This window comes from Zootermopsis nevadensis, unplaced genomic scaffold, assembly GCF_977971745.1.
Source record: "Zootermopsis nevadensis isolate Lab colony 2312 unplaced genomic scaffold, Znev_1.0 Znev_ptg000032l, whole genome shotgun sequence".
Taxonomy (NCBI): Eukaryota; Metazoa; Arthropoda; class Insecta; order Blattodea; family Termopsidae; genus Zootermopsis; species Zootermopsis nevadensis.
In genome coordinates this window covers 3,640,193-3,658,875 of record NW_028259164.1, presented here as the reverse complement: position 1 = coordinate 3,658,875, position 18,683 = coordinate 3,640,193, and the positions used below count along the sequence as shown (strand labels likewise).

General features: G+C 36.8%; 2 protein-coding genes across 4 annotated transcripts; one reads left to right on the top strand and one right to left on the bottom strand.

Moving 5' to 3' along the window:
• Window positions 1–2,755: 2,755 nt before the first annotated feature.
• On the bottom strand, window positions 2,756–15,873 carry LOC110827757 (uncharacterized). 3 transcript variants are annotated; one of them, XM_087359612.1, is made up of 11 exons: window positions 15,740–15,873; window positions 14,153–14,566; window positions 11,248–11,917; window positions 10,608–10,830; window positions 9,841–10,043; window positions 9,126–9,284; window positions 6,297–8,771; window positions 5,392–5,750; window positions 4,871–4,962; window positions 3,764–3,939; window positions 2,756–3,579 (listed from the first exon to the last, which is right to left on the bottom strand). In XM_087359612.1, exons 2-11 carry the CDS (start codon window positions 14,311–14,313, stop codon window positions 3,466–3,468), a joined length of 4,632 nt encoding a protein of 1,543 aa, XP_087215738.1. In that variant the 5' UTR covers window positions 14,314–14,566; window positions 15,740–15,873; the 3' UTR covers window positions 2,756–3,465. The 3 variants fall into 3 exon arrangements, with proteins under 3 accessions (XP_087215738.1, XP_087215737.1, XP_087215739.1); XM_087359611.1 differs by lacking the exon at window positions 15,740–15,873 and adding an exon at window positions 15,589–15,727; XM_087359613.1 differs by lacking the exon at window positions 15,740–15,873 and adding an exon at window positions 15,404–15,555.
• A 281-nt stretch (window positions 15,874–16,154) lies between these two features.
• Window positions 16,155–18,651, top strand: LOC110827756 (uncharacterized). Its single transcript, XM_087359627.1, has 4 exons — window positions 16,155–16,295; window positions 16,471–16,538; window positions 16,622–17,243; window positions 17,298–18,651. The coding sequence occupies exons 2-4, from the start codon at window positions 16,482–16,484 to the stop codon at window positions 18,245–18,247; spliced, it is 1,629 nt and encodes a 542-aa protein (XP_087215753.1). The 5' UTR covers window positions 16,155–16,295; window positions 16,471–16,481; the 3' UTR covers window positions 18,248–18,651.
• Window positions 18,652–18,683: the final 32 nt, after the last annotated feature.

The window sequence follows — 18,683 nt, the reverse complement described above, 5'->3', positions numbered from 1 at the left end:
AATTACTCTTTATGATATCCATTAATATGGACGATCACTTACAAAGTTTATTTGGTATTTTGGCGCAATTTTATAATGAGACGAAACCTTACACATGTGAAATATTTTAAAGTAAGCTTATTTGAAAGTTCTCTAGGACTTGTTTGACAAATTTAAACTCATATGAAATATATTGTTGACCAGCAAATGTGCAACCCATATTTAGGTTTATAAACTGACGTCAAGCATTAATTGTCCAAGTTAGTAGACATTTTGTTTTTCCGAGATTTTGTACAGTGGCGCTATCATGAATATTCAAACTAATCTGAATTATCGATAATCGATGCGTTCTGTGAAGTTCGTAGCCTAATCACTTTTTTAAATGTATTTTTATCATCAGAAGTTTGGGGTTAGCTTTATTGTTGACCATAAATAGCATAAGCCACGTTTACGATATAGTCTACAAATTATAAATTCATTGCCTCCGTAGTAAAATTGTAGCCATTTTGAGCCTTATTTTATCGTTGAATGCCATTTGTATTTCCGGTATAGGCGTGCCTATTTTACTTCAGCAATAAAAAATCTAGGGCGTACAACTTAGACTAATTTTAATGTAAATAGTTGTAATAATATGTGCAGATGTTTAAATAATTCTTATAAGATAACTGTTTAGTGGCTGAATATCTTTCTATTCGGCTATTAGCATAATGAATAGAACTAGAGTAGCCAGTGTTAAACAAATATCTTGCTGGCATACAGAAATTGCCATTTGACAGTCACATGATCCAAAACCACCCTTCTTACATTATTTTGACTTGTCGATGACAACACGTTAAATGGTATTTTCAGTGTTTTTTCTCTATAGATTTTTAAGCTATCCTGACTGAAAGTTTTCATGGGTTTGCTCAGACGTTTCGGGACAGCATCCTTCCAACATACTTTTGTATCATCCTATCATATCGCTTCCCATTGATTGCACGTCAATCTTTGCCAGAGATTAAACTGTGGTGATCATTCCGTAACTTCTGAGTGTAATCTTTCATTGTGCGCTTGTTTGCAACGACTCTGAGTGTTTGTGATACAGTGCTGTGCCATTTCCTTGGATTTTGTCGACGTTCCAGTGGAAACAGCAGCGTCTATCCGAGGCAGACATCGAACCAGGGACCATGGCGAGAGGAGCTACGCGCAAAACGTAACGTTAAAAAAACAAACCAGTGTCGGCCGAACCCCTAGTGGTCCCAGGCTGGTCAACGATAACCACGTCGGTCCGTGCCAGGCAACTTGTATTTGACGCGGCGCCCGCCACGACTGAGGGCATGTTAGGTTAAGGTCAAGTTGGCAACCCTGTGCATTTTATACATTTTTTTATAGTCTGTAAGTTGTCCTCCCTGCCCTCCCCGATAGGCGCCCATGTTAGGTCGCGTGAACTTAGCTTTTGTGTTCATGGCGTAATGGACGTTCAGTCAGGAGGGTTTGATATTTCTGTGTGTGTGTTTTTTTTTATTACAGGGTGCACAACTTGACAGGTTCAGTCGGCACGACCAATGAAATCGGTGCGAGAGGAGAGAGGAAATAAAAAAATTACTTTCTCAGTCTCTCTCTCTCCGGTAAAAACTCGCATTGTTGGGACGAAGATTCAATAAAACTTAACACACACTGTTGGTTTTATCAGTCCTTCACTTCATTGTTGAAGACTGTTTGAATCTATGTCGGGGTCGATTCTTTACACTGAAATTGTGTGTGCTGTTAATTCTTTGTTTCAATTAGCTCCAGATTCAACATTAGAGAAAGACGTCGAATGTTGCTGTACTCAAGAAGCGAATCACGTGATCGAGTAATAAAATGCAATCGGGGTCTTGAGCATCGTTATTAATCCGTAGATTTTACAGCGACAATAAAAATCGCCGAATTGTCGTCGTCGATGTTCGATAAAACTTTACTGTTGCAATAATGCAGCTCTATTTTAACAAATTAATTTCTTAGAGATGGACTGTTCTAACCCGAAAATTGTGACGCTCTAATTCTTATTACTGAATTACGAAAGAGCCTCAAGGCGGAAGATGAACATCGTTGTTTCGATTGCATTTTCGAATGCAGTGGCCTTTCCTTCCAACACGTCAAGTTTGAATTGCGTTTTTAGCAGAAGGAAGGCCCTGCCAAGTTTTCAGTTATGCAGAGTACCGAAATTCGGCATTGGATTAAAAATTACAGTTCTGGCGTCGTTTGTGTTTTCATTCATCGCACTAGATGGCGTACAACGATTTTTAAATTTCTTCGAGCTACCTATAAATTTGGATTCATGCAACAGAAGAGGGATCAAGAATACTGAGGACACAGGTAACTTTTGTGTGTTAATTTTTTTAATTACTTCCAACTTTTGTTTGTTGCTGTTATTATATAGAAGATCGATTGTTTGTTTTGTTTGTTTCAGGTCTTGCTCATGTCCTGTGCCTTAACGTGGCGATAAGGTGAAACAAAGAACGGTGCAGTCCCTAAATTGAAGTCGTCGTTGCATGATTGTAAACTCAATTTGGTTAAACTTTTACCTATTACATGCATATGATTGTATTGCCTAAAGCAGACATTCTAACTGGCTTTCTGACAAATCAATCGTATTTCGTAAAGTGTAAACTCCCATTAGTTGACCCGTGTTTGTCGGCCAAGAATTTTTTTCTAGGTAGAACTGTCTTCCATTGTTTGTATGGACTTTAAATGGAACAAAATAACACGAAGACATGAATGCATATTTTTGTGCTTATCAAGGATTATTGTCCAGTTATGTATCCAAGCATAAAACATTTTTAATTAAATTTGTAGACAAATATAAAACATGATTTACGCTATGACAAAGTAAATGTACCAGAATTATTGTGCTATGCATATGTTTCCAAACTTGTTTCTCTAATATATGACTAACATGCAAGATGTGATCAGTAGTTGATTTATGTTTGAGTTGCGCTACAGATCCCCAGTGATTTAATCTACACTCTGGTAATTTTATTAGAAATATATTGTATAAAACTTCATATGAAGTCAGAATGAATAAAATTTAGTAATTATTACAGTGATTTTCATGAACTTGCTTTCCACCATCATGGCAGTTCTTTATTATTGCAAATAATATGCTTAACTTTATGGGTCTCAAAATATAATAATTTCCCTTCTGTTCTGATACACTCAATAAGAATCTGATCAGTATTTTATGACATATATGTATATTTTAAACTTTTTTAATATCAATTTCAGATTTATCAAAACTGCAATCGGGTACTAACGCACGATCATTATGTATTTCAGTCAGACTAAATTTATAAACCTTCACCCACTCAGACGTGTAATTCAGATAAATTACGGTTACCATGTTAAGATTTAATTTGACCGTGTTAGGCATGATAAAGGGTTAATAACTGTTTAAAGTAGTCCTCCCACACATTGATTGCTTCAACAAAATGCAGTTATAGCATATGAAGACGAAGATCTTACGTCCTACACATCACTGGAGTCTTTTTTCCGCTTCGTAAGCTTTCGTCTTTTAGCGCCTTTCATCAGCTTTTTCCTTTGCCTGTTGCGTTGTCCTTGAGCAGTGCGGAATGTGATGCACTATTGAAACAGACAAAATAATGATAAATCATGTCGGCAATAAAAAAAGGGAACAATATGAATGTTTCCAAATTGTCACGATTTACCACAAATGGCGAGATGATCCTATAAAAGGAAATCAGGTATCGAACCTAGATGTGCCTAAATTCCACACACGGCAAATGATAATGCAGTGTTTCCTTACTTGTTCATCAAGATACTCCATTAGTTGATTCGTCTTGAATTTAAAATTGTTTGCTTTCAAGTCAGCGTGCAACTTTTCTATCCAAATTGGTTCATACAGCAGCACCTTCTGGTGGAGATCTGGATCACTAGTGATAAAATTGTGGACCACTGTTGCTAAATCAGCTGATGAACACGCTGCAAAAATAAATACATATACATTCAGACACCTGAAAATATTATACAGTAAAATGTACAAAACATTTCTAAATTTAAACTGAATTTGAACTTTTTTACATTTTATAGGCCCTTCACAGGACCAGGTAAAGGATACACAATGTTGTGTGCACTTAAAACAAATGTAAATACATAGTTGACAGTAATTTTATTTAATTTAATTTTAATACTGTACACAGCAAAGTAATTATGTCAGATATTAGCTTCATAAATATTTAAAGAACTTTTGATTGAATTCTTTCAGAGCAGAAGTAAGACGAGAGATAATCTTTTAATACTGTCTTAATTACTAATGAGGTTAGCATTTGGAATATGGACATCATATTTACTGTGTTTTGTATTTGTATTCTGTATGAATGAATTCCTTTGAAACATTTTCATATTGTCTACAATGAATAGCAGTAAAAATTCACTGGCAAGGGGGAGTACATTAAGCTTCTCAACTAACTGAATGTAAAATAATTAGGTCTTTCATAAATTAAATGGAAAAAAACTACAGGTGAGAAACAGAATGTCACTGACCAACTGAAGCACATTTTACAGAAAATTTAATGACGAATCATGTGTATAAATGTGAGCATATTATCACCAAACTGCACCAAATACAATTTCTTGCTACTAGCCGTTGATTTTTCTGTCAGACTTTACATATTTTATATACATTACTCTCAAATAAGGATATTAAAAATATTTTACAGGTAGTGTAATAATGCCCTACCCCTGAAAACCACAGGTCAGAGCCACGCTGCCGCCCTGTGGGTGTAATGGGTGCAGGCGGCAGACATGCTCGGCTCACATGTGGTCATATTATATGTCAGAATAAAGAATTACAGATTGCTCTTTGTTCAGAGCTACGTGACATACATAAATGTTATTACTAAGAGTTACAAACCATCCTGTGATGATGAAACATTTCCTTGGCTCAAATCGTCAAGTTCCTCACAAAATGCCTCTTCTGCAACACTTTGTGCACTACTTGATGAGCTGAAATTGATGAAAGCCACGTGTTCATTTAAGGGCTAAGGATCAATGTTATTAATGCAATGTATCATATAAAACCTTTTTTGTTTTTACATAGCAGATGTTAAAACTGCAAACAAATATTTGCTTTCCTTTATTAACAACAACAGATGTCACAAAAATATCAAAGCCCTATCATATTAAAGTCTTGGCTTTTATGGCAGTGGCATTTTAAATTGTGGTCTTCTTAGTTAAGATGATGTGAAGTCTAAATTCTACCCTGAAATGTACAAGACAACACTATCATAACCCTGAAGATCACAATCCTACTAATGTCAAAGTTACCCATTATGTTTCATTAAGCTTACGAGTCTATCTTAGTGGTGGCTGTGACTGAATTAGGAGATAAAGGAACCCAGAAAGCTTGAAAGGAAAATGGAAAGTCATTCTTACCTTTCCTGTGACAGTAACAAGTCATCAGAATCAGAACCCGTGTCACTCTGAGATGCATAATTTCTTCTTTGTGTAACAGGACAGCCTTCGTGAGATACAACTTCTGTTCTCATAATGTTTTTCCTTGCTGAACTTCCTGACGTCCCTAAATTATTATCTTTCCAGACTGGACTCCTTGGAACCTGCGTGTCCGAGCCTGGTTTTTTGAAAGGCGATAATTCCACTTCTGACTCTTGTACGTCAACTTCAGAGTCGCTGACAGAGACGTATGGGTGCAACTGGTCATATATGTACCTCAGCATTATTTTAGCGTGTCTCTTTGACAGCGAAGGTTTTAGGCCGTATTTTTTAAGTTCTTTCTGTAAACAAACACAACCATATACCGGAAAAAATAGAGTTACACCAAATCTTCATCAAAGACAAGAAGTAAATTGATGAAACCAATGCAATTGGTCCTGTGGCTTTCACACAGGTCCAAGCTTAAGGCCTGATCAAGCAATATAGAATTTCTAGTGGAAGAGACTCTTTGGAATAGATTTATAATTTATTTAACAATACTCTATCAACTGCAGAGGTTATGTGATGTTAAAGTAGAATATGGGATGAAGAAGGAAGTCTTCTGAGTCAATAAAATCTTTTTGGGTGATCAGCCGTGTCAACTGGTTAAAAGAAGAAACTGACATTTCTTCTTTTAACCAGTTGATGTGGCTGATCGCCCAAAAAGATTTCATAGAGTTACGTTGACACAAAAGCTTCAAATCATACATCTTCCTCTGATTTATTTTGTGCTACTTGTGTCCATTATTCATGTTATTCTTTATTAAAACTGCTTCTTGATTAAACCACTGACACAAATAATTACAAATGCTGAAGTAATTAGCTCTAACATAAGTAACCATGGATACCTTCAGTTGTGGTGTCTTCATTGCACTGTAGTCTGCAGAAGGTGTTACTCTGTCTGAAAACTTAACGTGCATTTGTTTCCGGGTTGGTGTTCTGTGTTCTGCAATGTTACTGTGGTCTGAGTGTGCCGTCTGTTTCGGAGCGATTCTCAGCGTTGGTTCATTCTCATCTCTCCAAAATACAGATTTGTTTAAATCCACCAACGGCAAATTGTCTAACACATCCTTCCCTTTCAGACTTTCCTGTTCGCGAGATGGTACTTCGTTTATTTTCTCTGAAACATTCTCAGGTTTTCTAACTGGAGAACTGCTACATGAAGATGAATAATTTGGAGTTTCTTGAACTGAATATTTTGGAAGAGAAGGTGATAATCTTAGGCTTCTGGAGCCGCTGTTTTGTGAGATCCTACATTTATTTGATGACGTACTTGATTTCAGAGATTTTTTGGAAGTGGGTTGGGTTGAAATCATCTGCGTCAGACATTGAGAGAATATCTGTGGCAATGGAGCATTACACATTTCATCAAATTTGTCCCAATTATCAAGTTGTTCTACTGATGTGGTGTTTTCCTCAACACCAGATTTACTGTCACTGTCAAGATGCACAGACTTTGTTGTCTGATCTGTTGTGCTGCTGTCATCTGATTTCTTGAATAAATCATTATAAACTGTGATTTTTGAGTATTCTTTAGTGACACTTGGGGAATTATGTTCAGTTTCCATGTCTGTGTTCACTATGCTTGCTCTAATTGGTGGTGTTAACGGGGATTCTGAATCTATGCTATCCTGGGTCAAGTCAATTATTTCAGTAACATTATCTTCAAGTGTTCTAAATTTATCAGATTGTTCCTGGAGTTCTGTTGTATCAAAGAATGTTTCAACATTTTCATGCTCAGAACCATCACTGCATAATTTCTTTGTAAGAGAACTACAATGGTCACTTACAGTATCACTTTCTTTATGCTTTCTCTTTGACTCCACTCTCCCTTTTATGTCTCCCTGCATATAATTGCTGTGAGAATCTAATAATAAATGCTCGAGGAAATCAATGCCATCAGAGGCTGATTCAACATCTGCAGTATCTTCCTGAGGATTTTCAAATCGAATGCACTCATTATGCACTTCTTTGGGCTGTGATGATTGTCGATGATTCTCATAATTTATACCTGACAAATTTCTTTGTGCTCCAGTTTTTACTGGAGAAATGGTGCTTACACTTTCTGGAGTCGCGTGACTTCTTGGCACTAATGTGGCTGTAAGGAAATCACATTTATCCTGAATATCATCATGATGCTCTATGCAAATGAGATCTTTATCAGGGGATGTACTTTTCTTATCATGTGACTGTGATGAATAGCTAATGCGCGTGTCGTTTTGTGTGGACACTTCATCACTGATGGCAGTAACACATAAACTATCATTCTTTAGATGAGATGTAGAAGGATCAACACTGCTCGTATTTGGACATGTCGGCTTGTCTGATGATATTTCTGTGAAGTTGGTTTGGCTGTGACTCTGTGACAATGATGATTTACCAATCATACTTAAAAGATAATCCATGCTACTCCTATTTTCTTGTGATGTCTCAACACACTCTCCCTCGTCGTCCCGAAACAAGTCTGGAGACAATCTGGCATTGCTACATAATTTTGATTCTGCAGAATCATGGAACTCATTACTTATATCTCTCGTTTTAGAAGACACTGAACATACACTTTTTTCAGTTAATTCTGTTGAAAGTTTGTGGCTGCTAAATGTATCCTCTGAATACATTTGTTTTTTGGGTGAGGAGATAGCTAGGAACCCAGTACATTGGTTGGATGGATGCAGAGAATTCTGTTTTCTCCTGCGAGACACACTGTGGTGCGGTGTCAATACCTGTGGCAATGAGCTGGCAGAAAAGTATGTGCTTTCATTAACTCTGCTTCTTACATTATTTACAACTTGTAGATACTGTAAAAGTTCTGTGAATCGGTACCTCTGAGCCAACCTCTTCACATTCGACAAGTCATCTTCATCAAGCCGGAGTATCTCGCTTGCAAGGCCACAGTACAGGAACTCAAGGAATGCCAATGCTGCTGTGTAAGATACATCGACCCACAGCAACATATCTGACGTTTTCTTAGTGGCATCAGCAGACACCTCAGACACAATGTCCTTCAAAATAGCTCGACAACGGACATAGAACACCAGTCTGTGGCCTGGAATCTCTTCGTCTCTTTCTACGTAAATTGTTAGATCACTCATGGCTTTCTTGTTTAAAAGTGATTTCCAATCACTGATAAGCATTTCTGTGAAACTGTTTTTCCCGGGGCTTTCATCTGTCAGTCGGTCTACAGAACTCTGTCTAGCCTTCGGTCTTATCTCTTCAGCCGCCTCTGTCTCTTTCCTGTCATCTGTCTTTGTCTGGACAAGCGTTCCTCTTGACACAAGTGAACAAGTGTCTCCCTCAGTCAACAATATGTGTGATGTTTTTTCCTGTAAATAATTTAATAATACAAATAAGAGTGGAAATATGTGCCTCAGTTGAGCACACATGTCTTCCTAATGCATTCTCAATTGTTTTCTGTATCTCTTTGGCTCTTGATGTAAATCTGTTTTTTCAGAGCTAATCATAATGCACATATCACACTGCAAGAAGCCAGGAATTATTTTTCCGTTCCATTAAATATTCACTATATGCTACAATTTTGTTCAGAATACTCTGTATTCCTGTGTACCATCTAAAAACATAATTAAAATATGCAAACTGTAGTTGATTGCTTGTACTGCATGTGAGTGAATCTTAATGAATGTAACATAAACAACAGTTAAAAGATAACCTGACTTTACCGGAGTTTTACTCCTTCCTGGTATTTGAGACAGGTGTTTCAGTTTGGCACCAGCTGGTACTTTACTAGGGGATATGATTTTACTCAGCTCCTTCACATAGTGAGACAGAAATCCCTTTTCTGATAATGAAACTGAGCCCATGTTCCATAGTGAGTGTGACTGTGAATGAAACAGAATACAAAACTGTCACTGGGTTTCTATTAAAACTAAATTAATCGTTCATTGGTTTTTTAATGCAGATATTAAAATACCTCAACTTTCTGAAACAATAAAGATACTGTGCTTAAATATAACAGTTTAATCAAGAATGTAGTTCAAAATTTTGGAACTGCGGAACATCCAGAATATAATAAAACATTATAAGAGGAAAAAAGCAAAGGTATAAACAGTTTAAATTACATTCTTTTAACGTTTGGATTCTGCACAGAGATCATATTCAAAGATTTCCTCAATCTTTTATTCACTGACAAATATTCTCAGAAGGGGCAGTAATCGTTTTTCTTTGTCTGAATAGCTTTGAACACATCCAATACTCTTTCAATGGCTACTGGGACCTCTTTCTCCAGGAATAAAGTATCTAGAGCATGAAACCAACCATTCAGGTTCATCTGTTACTGAGGTCTGGAACTTTAAAACCATATTTGTTTATTCATTCACGATGACCTTGTCACTAATTTTAATTTTACAAAATGTTAATTTGCTCAGCAACAGGTACCTTATCCTCATACTTCTGCAAATTTTTATTTGTTTCAACAATGCCTTCTGCAGGCTGATTGTTCTGTGGGATGTCTGCTGTGGCAGATGGTGGTGTACCCTCCTCTCCAATGAGAATGATTGCAACTTTTTCTGTTATAAGTCTCTCCCGCTCTTCTTTGGTTCTGTTCATCAGTACTGCATTAGTGCTCTTATTCTTGGTAGCTAAAACAGATGGGATTATTAAAAATGCAATGAGTGAAGTTCATAAATTAAGAAACTAAGGCTATAACATAAAATGCTACTTAAGTTATCTCATTTTATTAGCACTTTTCTTTCATTGTACAAAACATTGAGGTTATACCTGACAGCTTTTGTGTGGTCCACTTACCTGTTTTAAACTCTGGAGCTGAAGTCAATCTGGCATCCCCTAACACAGTTGGAATCTGTGCTAATGAAAATATTACGCATGGGTCACTACATTGGATAAGTTGTTTCATCATTTGAAGCAAAGATGATAGTGTAAATCATTCCCAGAACTTTTCCTGAACTTTGTATATTCCTCCCCACGCATATTTAGCAGCACTTTCTACCTCTTATCTTTTGATTTCAGAATAATTAATCAACTAACCAACACCTCTAGAAAGAGAACCCAAAAGATCAACACCACTAATACCAAAATCCCACCAATGCACATATTTCTCCAGCTCCCATCCTCGTAACTTTGATTTCAGAGTCCGATGAATGGACGCATAGCTTAATTTCCAATAGGAGAAAATGACAATTTACCAGTTTTGTGTCTTGATGTGGAGGGAGCCAGTACAGCTGGACAAGATCTCTTGAAGCCAAACCTCTCCAACATCATTTGTTGTCGTTCCACAACCTCGTGGCCAAGACCAGCTTCCAATAAGCAGTCATCCTGCTGAAGCTGCTGATGCTCCTTTGCCTCCTGCACCGACGCTGATAAAGCCAGCGCGAGTTGCAGATTACTGTCATTCACAGTCCCACCACTCTGAAGCAACAAATAGTGTTCAGAACATGACGGCATTATGATCATTACTTTTTATTTGTTAAATCTGGGTCATTCTGGGTTAACTGTTGCTAGTGTACTCTTCTGCTACACATTTTAGAGGTCCTGCTCTCAAATCTTTGTTTATAGACTGGCTTTTCTGACTTAGAATTTTTCCTGTTTTTATTTTTCATAACTTCTTCATAAAACCATGTGACCTGCAGGTAATCACAGATTCTTAGTATCAACATCTGATATGTTGTAGGAGGACAGGCCACATCGAGATACAATGACCGTCATCATTTGAAAAAGGCCACAAATTATTTCATTACTCGAGTCTGTTCCCTAATTTATCAAAGGTCTAGACTCATATATTTGTTACGTGAAAATAAACAAAGTAAAATAAACAAAGTAATTTACCTTTCTTGAAGATTTCTTTGCTGTACAACCACTGGGTATGTCTGGAAGACCCAGCGCTTGTCTTTCAGCAGCTTGTCTCTCCTGCAGTGCAACAGCATCCAGAAGTTGTCGTGTCGTAACATTGTGCTGTGACGCACATGCCTTCATGTGCAACACGCGTGTCTGGCGCTTCTCAAAGGTCTTCCAACACAACGGACATTTGAAGTGTCTCCTTGTGCCATCTTCATAAGAACTACGAACTTCACCCACACACTTCAGTCCATAATCTGTTTTATTTCTCTCTCCAAAGGATACACACTGATTCTGATCAGAAGTCTCATCACTGCTGTCTTTTATAAGGCCACTTCCATGTTCTATTACAGTTATACATTCATTTCTAAATTCCTGTAAAGTACCTTCATCTTTATGAGCTGGATTTCCTTTGATTATTTTAATAGCACTATTATCCAATGCAGATTTATTTATGTTATAATTTAATGCCTTATGTCTTTTAATTGTTGGTTCTGAATTTAAACATGTTATGGGGTTTATATTCTGATCATTGCTACTACTGTCCTCATTAGAAGTGGTTTCAATTTGTTCACTCATGTCAGACATCTTATTTGACCCAACATCATCTTGTTCAGATAAAATGGTTTCCACACGGTCTGCCTCAAATGTTGATGTGTTTCTGCACAAACAAAGGAACAGTGGAATGAATGCATCTTAGAACAAGTGAACCTTGTAAAAGAAAATCAGAATTCCCTCTTATATAGAGCACTGACCTGCAAGTGAGGTGAGCATAAGCCATGGAAAATTACTAGCTCTGTATGTACAGCATTAAAACTGCTGAAAATTTTAATATAAAATTTTGCCATTGTAAGAAGGGTATAGAATGTTAACTCTTATCTCTTATTAAGCAGCTCATAGGAATGATGACCACTCTGAACTTTGACTGTCATAACTGAGACTAACCTTCATCATATAGGGGATTTAAAACCATGCACTATGGAGCTGGTAGCTATACTTTAGCTCTGAGGTTAGGTTAGGTTTAGTGGGATGCTAGTGTGGTGCATGGCAAGCTTGGCCATACATAAACCATGACACACAGCCAACATTTTGATCATAGTCTGTGTGTGAGATTAAGTTAATTTTTCCTTTTCAAACCTGGTTTGTTTCTGCAGCCTAACAGTACAAAATATTAGCATTCATTTGTATTTCTGTTGTTGAAGAAAATCCATTCAAGCCTCACATATCCAAAAATCTCTTTAAAGGTCATCCTCAGTCCCTTAATCCAGTGTTCCTAACGCAGGAGCCATGGCCCCATAGTGGGATGTGAAGATATCTTTGGGGATCTAATGTCATCCTGATAACAGAGGCAGCGAGTAGCTTTGAAATTAAAATATATAATAAAATACAGGTCAATACACAAAACTATATTTGGGTGTTAAAATTTAAAATTTAAATGTTAAAATTTTAAATTTTAAATTAGCGCTATTCATCACTATAAGGATGTTACATTTGCGCACTTTCATTTCTTTGTGTATTGACCTGTATTTTATTATATATTTTAATCCAAAACACAAACATGACGCATGTAAACCTTATAGCTTTGAAATGTCGGTAAACTCTGATCAGACCACTTGGCGCAAGAACCCAGAAAGCAGCCACCTCCATAATCAGCACCATGAAAACTTCACATCGCACTTAATCCTTGTTGTCTGTAATTTTGTAACAGTTTGGGAAGTCTGTGTTCTTCAGTTCTCCCAATTAAATGTCAGGGTATCATACTAGTCAGATTATATTCTATAAACTGTACACTGTACTTTTCTCTGAGTTTTAACAACAGAATTTCTTTGACAAAACTTCATGATATTTTTTGAGCAGCGCAAAATTTCAGAACCCTACATTTAATGGCACTAGTGTTAACTGTGTCTTAGAAGTTGGTATTACTTGTAGTAGAACATAAAAAAAATAAAGATAGAGTGGCCAACTAAAGCATGACATTCATACAATGTTTATAAAAAAATATGTCAGTTACTTTGAAACTTATTAGGAGACAGATGTGATGACACTATGTTCATGTTACCATATATAATAAGAAAATCAGTCTAAAAATGTTCTTGCTTTTCTGGAAACAGTTGCAACAGTAACTGACTGCAGGAAGGCTTAGTAGTTCGCATTTGATAAAAATAGGCAGTACTTATTATGTAACCTGTTAAGAAATTACTTTCATGTGCCATGTTTCAGCAAGAAATGTGACCCCACATTCTTCTGATAGACTGGTGAAAATTTTAATGAGACACCTCAAAGCAAGTTACAACCTGTAATTTTTAATTTCCTTACAGTTTTTACTTTTGTTATTTAAACCAGACAAGTTTTGGTGCAAACATGCTACATACCATACAAGGAAAGGTTTCCACACCTACCAGTACAATAAAAATCATTATGAACCTCAAAGACAATCCAGTTAAAAATGTAAAACTACATGTACATTAATTTAAAGTGTCATATTTCAAATTAATTGTCTGTTACATATTTTGGTTAAAATCATTTATATTTAAAAACCATGAAGATACGACTCTGAACACACCTGTATTTTATACTGACACATTCCTTTCATAAAGCATTTGTTTTGTTACATGTGTAAAGTGCCCTTTTTAAAGTGTGCTCAGTCATACTCACTTTAAATTGACATACATATACTTTTATGTTATAATGGGATTAACATTGATATTCATAATGACTGTGAATGTACTGGCAAAAATGAAAATGTTTCCTTATATTTAAAAAAAAACAGTTTGTAGTGATGCGTGGATGGAAATAAATACAAAGTTGAAGTCTAACAACACAACACAGAAATGCATGCAATAAACTTCTTACAGGTACCAAAAAACAAAAATTAAATCTAAAAAAAGATCAATACCTTTTAACATAACAAGACACTGGACTATAAAGATCTTGAAGATCACATTTTTTCCTGTGTTGAAGCCTCGCGCAATGCTTGATTGACAGCTTTGTTCTTGTTTTAGGATAAGAATGGGACTTTGGTTCACTTGATTGGAAATCATTGTTATTTGGTTCCATTATTAAAATACAATAATTTAGTTTAATAACTCATGCTTTATGTATACTGGACTGATGATTTAAAAACTGTTAACAACAAAAACTATATCAATATTTTTTTGGTTCCTTTGATTCTTCCATTAATTTTTGAATTGTTGCACCCCTTTTCCTTGGTACAAGTGACATCAAAGCTTTTCTCTCCCGTTCTTCTTCTGTGGAACTAAATTTCCCTTCATGTATAGACTTCCTGAGTCTCTGACCTGGGCCAGTGAAACTGAAAAACAAATTTATAGGGTAAATGTGGTGTTGCATTCAGATGCCTTGAACCTTCAAACATCGAATATATTTAAGCTATTATAATTAACATGAATTCTAAGCAATGGGAATAAAACAAATCAGAGAAAGTTGCATTGAGTTCATTATACCTAAAAACGACACATTTCCCAGTTTTGTCCATTACATTTGTAGCTAGTAAACAACCACTAAAAAATTATGCTTATTTTCATATAGTCATGACAAATGGGTAACTTACATGACTGTAATAAACTATTCCCCTTGCAAAAGAAAGTTATCAAATCATGGCAATTGTCACAAAAGTCGTAACTAACTACTTCCAGGGAGCAGAGAAACTCATAGTATGCTTAGATAGTCAAGGAATTTCCTACCTGAAGGTTCACTGCCATGTTAACAAGAGCCACCACCTATATATACCCTTCCTAATTCAGATGAATCCAATCCACACCCTTCAGCCTCATGTCCCTATGATAAATTGTAATATAAGCCTCTCCCATCTATGCCTATGTCTTCAAAGTGATCTATTCCCCTCAGGCCTTCCCACAAAAATTTTGTATACATTTCTCATCTTCCCATGAATGCTGCATGTGATACTCATTCCTCTTGCCTTGACTTGATCATCCTAACAATATTTGGTGAAGCATTCAAGTTATGGAGCTACTCATTATGTAATTCTCTCCAGTCTCCTCTCATTTCATTCCACATTAGTTCAAATATTTTCCTAAGCACCCAGTTCTCGGACATGTTCAATCCTTGTCCACCCCTTCACACCCACACAAAACAACTAAAGTTATAGTACTTTATTGTTCATGCTAACATCTTTAAATGGAATCAACGTTAAAACGCTTCGTTGAACGATTCGATGCATTTATGACTGGAAAATACCATACTTAAAGACTACATAACTCGTTATTTATTTATTAAATATAGGTTATGTTTGACAAATTTCTCGTAGAGATCAGTTTCTGACAGCAATGAATCACACGTTAATAAATCTCATACTGGTAAACTATTCCACAGACTGCTCCAATAGCAAGCACACCCAAGCCGAAATAATTCCGCGTTCTGTATGCAACTGTGCCTGCAGTACGTCTCGGTTTCGGAACCTCTGCCGCCATCCTTCATCAGAATGGTCATAAACATAGACACCAACCTTCGTCAGTCGTCTCAGTGTTATCAACATAACATACAGTCCTTTCGATTAATGCCCATCACAGACTGTATATAACTCAGATGTACTAGAATCCTTACACACACCACAGTATCTCAATTGGTAGTTGTTTGTTGTGTTCCTTGCTTACAAGTTTCTTTTTTTTCAGATTCTGTCATTAGAGCTATTTCTGTCATATATATTGGTGAAACTGTCTCGGTTCGTTTCGCCAATTGTTTGTTATATATAATACTGATAATTTCGTGTATTATGTATACAAGGTATTCATTCCGTGTACATTCTTGAGATAAGGCCAATCCTCTTAGTGGGCTATAACTCCTAAATCATACACAGTCATTCAGTGCTTATCTCAATAGTTTCATTGTTCATCTTCTCATATGTGTTTACAGCCATTTGACAGATGACACTCGTGAGAAGTGATTGGTTGCTTACAGTTGGCTTCCATCTTTGTCCACTTAGTTGTTTGTGCGTCATTTAATATTCGGCAGGAATAATTACATGAAATAAATATGGATTTGGACCGAATATGTATACTCTGGTGTGTGTAAATTGAGAAGTATTTGTTAATTCTAGGTCTGTTTTGCGATTTTAGTATTTAACATTTGAATTTGAAAACGATATTTTTATCTATGTCGGAACGTACATTATTAACACTGATGCGATTTAAATTTGTTCACTCACAGTGCTAATGGCATTTATTGTGATATTTTCAGAGTGCAAAACAATGGGTTGTATTTCCAGTAAGACGGATATTAATGATCTCCACCCAAACATCTTCCAGGTAGGATAGTAGAAAGTTTTGAATGACAGAAAGTTTGTATAACAAGAACCTGCATTTCTGATTAAAATTGTTTTATTAAACAGGTAATGAATGTGGATGAACTAGGCAATCGGTTGAGTCCTGGACAATTGGAGATAACTGAAACTGACCTAGTCTTATATCAGAAAAAGAAAGATCCAGTTAAATGGCCATTACGGTGTCTCAGACGGTATGGATTTGAGGCAGAACTGTTTAGTTTTGAATCTGGTCGGCGATGCCCAACAGGATCTGGCATTTATGCTTTCCGTTGTCAGCGAGCAGAACAGTTGTTCAACTTGCTGCAGACTCACATTCAAGTCAGAAACAATGCTGGTGAAGATGCTGTCTTTCAGGAATTTCCAGTACCTTCAGCCCCAGGCCCAGCAGTAGCGCCTCGGTTAAGTATTGGTGGTGATGCCACCTACTTGGACCTCTCATTGTTAAGGTCAGGTGTTCGAGTTAATGCTCCAAATAGCATTCGCTTGTCATCCCAAAATGGAGGGTCAACAAGATTGAGCAGTGTTGGAAGCAGTAGCAATGGTCCCTTGAGTCCACAGGGCACTGCGTCTCCATCTCCACCACCTGTACCCAGTCCTTCTGTTCCAGTTTTGCCTGTAACAAACAACAACAATCCTGCTTTGTTTTATGCCAATGAGGAATTTTTTTTGGCAGCAACAGCATGTACCAGTACTACAACAGGAACAACAACAACAACAACAACAACAACAACAACAACAACAGTAGTAACACCAACAGAGCCATCTGAAAGAAGTGTTCAACAGCAGCAGCCCGAAAAAATGATCCGTCTACCCGACCCCAGTAGTGAGACAATTCCTGGTATAGAGGCACCCACTTTTCCAACTGATGTTGGGAACAAGACTATGTATCGGCAGAGTATGGTGAGTGGTGATGGCATCCCAACAAGTCCAAGTGCTGAACTAACATCTTGTGCCCAAATGTACGCAGCACCATCGTACATCAATATAGATCTCAGTGCAGGAGTAGAGCCATTGTCCCCAACCTGTAGCATTGATGGAGAGTCAACTTATGCCCGTCTTGAACTGACAAATGATGCTCAAGACTGTCATCTTTATATGAATATCATCCCTGGACCAGAAAATGGTGTGCCAGCTGCTCCGGATAAACCGTCCACAACCATCTGGCCTAAACCGGCAATGCCTTCTTTTGGCATGCAGCAGCAAGAATGGGAATTAGAAGAACCACGCCATTGTTATGCCAATATAGAACTGAGTGAAATTGAAGTGGCTAGAAGCCACCTTCCAAAGCGATTGTCTGGAACAGACAGAGTGCCCCCTCTGCCACTACATTCTTTCACAGTTCAGTCACAACAGAATCCAATGACCCCACCTCCAGGAATGCTCCGGACAGTGAATTATATTGTGCTAGATCTAGACCAAAATAAAACAGACTCAGTGGCGGGTAATACTAACTCTTCTCAGCAGCCAGCATCTCTCAGTTCTGCCCCACCCTCCAGTCTGTCTCTTCCACCAGAATCTCCAGGGCGAGCTTCAGAAAGGTACGCAACAATAGACTTCAATAAAACTGTGGCCCTATCTCATTCAGTGAATCCAAACGTAGACAACGACAGTGAGGGCTCTCGAAAGACCAGGCACAACTCAACTATTAATGACCTTGTTCTCCCCCCCACGAGGCTCAGCTCTTCAGAGTAAATATAGCAGCTCAATAGATTTGGTTATTTGTGATGAAGACTGATTTTTTTTATGTGGTGAAACAACAAATTTTAATAAATTTTGGCAGCAGAGTATCTTTGTTTGCAATATTGTAAACTTTGTTAAACTTAATTTGCAGAATATACATCGAACTCTTCATATTGCACTGTAGACTCTTTTTGCATGTACCCTCAATTATAAATAATAACCAAAGCAGGGAGAAAGACAGGATACTGTGTAATTATTACTGGTCTAAGACATAAAATAGATTTTTAAAATGATTGTTTAAAAGATATTTGTACATAGTAATATTATTATATGTTGAAACATGCGTGCCTGAATATATATTTTGTGTGAATAAGTATATACAAATAGTAGAAATAAATAGAAGATATATTATATAATTGTATAGCCTTTACTAAAGTCTTTGGATCCT